The sequence below is a fragment of the Eimeria maxima genome, genomic scaffold (assembly GCF_000499605.1).
Source record: "Eimeria maxima Weybridge genomic scaffold, Emw_scaff1225, whole genome shotgun sequence".
Lineage (NCBI taxonomy): Eukaryota > Apicomplexa > Conoidasida > Eucoccidiorida > Eimeriidae > Eimeria > Eimeria maxima.
Window position 1 is genome coordinate 3,998 of NW_013563436.1, and position 2,500 is coordinate 6,497.

Sequence of the window (2,500 nt, forward strand, 5' to 3'; positions counted from 1 at the left end):
TAAAAAAAAAAAAAAAAAAAAAAAAAAAAAAAAAAAAAAAAGAAAAAGGAGACAATAAAAAGACAGAAAGGAGGAGACAATAAGGAGACAGAAGGAAGGAGACAGAAGGAAGGAGACAATTATAAAGGAGACAATAAAAAGGAGACAATAAAAAGGAGACAGAAAAGGAGACAAAAAAGGAGACAAAAAAAAGGAGAGAAAAAAGGAGACAATAAAAAGGAGACAAAAAAGGAGACAAAAAAAAGGAGAGAAAAAAGGAGACAATAAAAAGGAGACAAAAAAGGAGACAATAGAAAGGAGAGAAAAAAGGAGACAATAAAAAGGAGACAAAAAAGGAGACAAAAAAAAGGAGACAAAAAAAAGGAGACAAAAAAGGAGAGAGTGTATATGTATACCTTGTAGTCCATGTACAAATACAATAAGATGTACACCTTGTTGTTTATAAGGAGAAGAAAAAGGAGAAGAAAAAGGAGACAAAAAAGGAGACAATAAAGGAGACAATAAAGGAGACAAAAGAGATAAAGGTAAATAAATTCCTTTCCTCCCTTTGCTGCAACCACGCAACAAACACCAATTATTTTCTCCTTTGCTGCTGCTGCTGTCTCCTTTATTGTCTCCTTTGCTGCTGCTGCTGTCTCCTTTATTGTCTCCTTTGTTGCTGCTGCTGTCTCCTTTATTGCCTCCTTTTTTGTCTCCTTTTTTGTCTCCTTTTATTGTTGTGCATTTACAATAAGTCTCCTCAATCATCACCGGACAATCAGCAGCAGGTGTTGCTCTGTACACAAACGCATGCATGCATGCATGCATTCTGCTGCTGCTGCTGCAGCAGCTTCTGCTGCGGAGGCGCGGGGGTAGGCGGGTATGTGCGGCAGTTCGCAGACACACGATCTATAGCAGCAGCAGCAGCAACAACAACAACACCAGGAGCAAGAGCACCAGCAGCAGCAACAACAATACTAACAACAGCAGGAACAGCAACCGCCGCAACAGCAGCAGCAGCCGCAACAGCAACAGCAGCAGCAGCAGCAGCAGCAGCAGCAGCAGGTGTACAGTTTATTGTCTAAGACATCAGGTAATCGATGATCAAGGAAACGAAGGAAATAACGCCAATCATCCTAAGGAGACAAAAGGAGACACAAAAGGAGACACCTAAATATATTGGACAGCAGCAGCAGCAGCAGCAGCAGTGGCTGCTCCAAGCCCTACTGGAGAGGAGCTTCCTCCCTTCCTACCCCACCAAACGCAGCAGCAACAGCAGCAACAGTAGCAACAGCAGCAGCAGCAGCAGCAGCAGCAGATGCCTACGGCAAGTTGCTGTGCATCTGTGGTTGTCCTTAGAGCCTGCAGCAATTGCTGCATTTGCTGCAGCTGCTGCTGTTGCTGCTGCTGCTGCTGTTCCCCTGTCTCCTCAATAGGCTGCAGCGCCAGCAGTTCCTTTAGGGCATTCATCTGTTCGTCTCCATACACAGAATCCTCTTCCTGCTGCTGCTGCTGCTGCTGCTGCGCTGCAGCAGCAACAGGGACAGTGCGGTGAATAATAAAGGGAAGAATTCCTTGGCATAAGAAAGCCCGCCAAGACAGACGCAAGGAAGCAACCATACCTGCATATACACCGCACAGCAGCAGCAGCAGCAGCAGCAGCAACAGCAACAGCAGTGATAGGAGTGGTAAGCAGAAGGTAGCAGCGGCAGTGCAGCAAGAAGATAGCTAACAGCAGCAGCAGCAACAGCAGCAGCAGCAGCAGAAGAAGAAGCACGTAGTAGTGGGGTTACCTTCCTGTGCGTATGTTAGGCAGCAGCAAACTCTTTGCCAAGCAGCAAACAGCTGACCAGCAAGTACATGCACGTCCTGCAGCAGCAGCAGCAGCAGCAGCAGCAACAGCAGCAGCGGCAGCAACAGTAGCAGGAGCAGCAACAGAAGCAGGGAGAGTAAATGTGCAGCATGTGGGGGCGGGAAGAGCAGCAACAGCAACAACAGCAACTGCAGCAGCAGCAGCAGCTGCTGCTGCTGCATGCACTTACTGCTGCTAATGCATCACATAATTCTTCAGCCGTGGAGGGGAAGGAGACACGAGACGTCAGCAGCGGCAGCCGCACAACAATTTTCCTGCTGCTGCTGCTGCTGCTGCTGCTGCTGCTGTTGTTGTTGCTGTTGTTGCTGCTGCTGCTGCTGCTGGTGCTGTTGCTGCTGCTGTTGCTGCTGCGTGTCTCTCTGCCAAGAAAGAACCTTGGAGGTGGGACCTCCAACTCTATAGTTAGATATTCCTTCTCTGTCCCCTCTGCTGTTGCTGCTGCTGCTGCTGCTGCATCTGCTGCTGCTGCTGGTTGTCCTTGGGCAGCAGCAGAAGCAGCATTAGCAGTGCCTACAATATCCTCGATCTTTATCTGCTGCCCCCCAGGCAGCAGCAAGTCTTGCTGCTGCAGCAGCGGGGACAGCAACAGCTGCAGCGGCGTGGGGAGACAAACCCTAAAGACATAGTTGGAGTGTACAGTCAGCTGCA

The 2,500-nt window shown here is 48.5% G+C and overlaps 1 protein-coding gene across 1 annotated transcript in view; it reads right to left on the bottom strand.

The window, feature by feature from the left end:
• Positions 1-1,110: 1,110 nt before the first annotated feature.
• Positions 1,111-2,500, bottom strand: part of EMWEY_00050230 (hypothetical protein, conserved) — a gene marked incomplete at both ends in the record, with an annotated part of 2,399 nt that continues 1,009 nt past the window's right edge. The window contains 3 exons of the mRNA XM_013477392.1: positions 1,111-1,149; positions 1,306-1,601; positions 2,018-2,500. The exon at positions 2,018-2,500 is cut by the window's right edge and continues 742 nt beyond it. Of these exons, the coding sequence (XP_013332846.1) occupies positions 1,111-1,149; positions 1,306-1,601; positions 2,018-2,500 (818 nt within the window). The remainder of the gene's footprint in view (positions 1,150-1,305; positions 1,602-2,017) is intronic.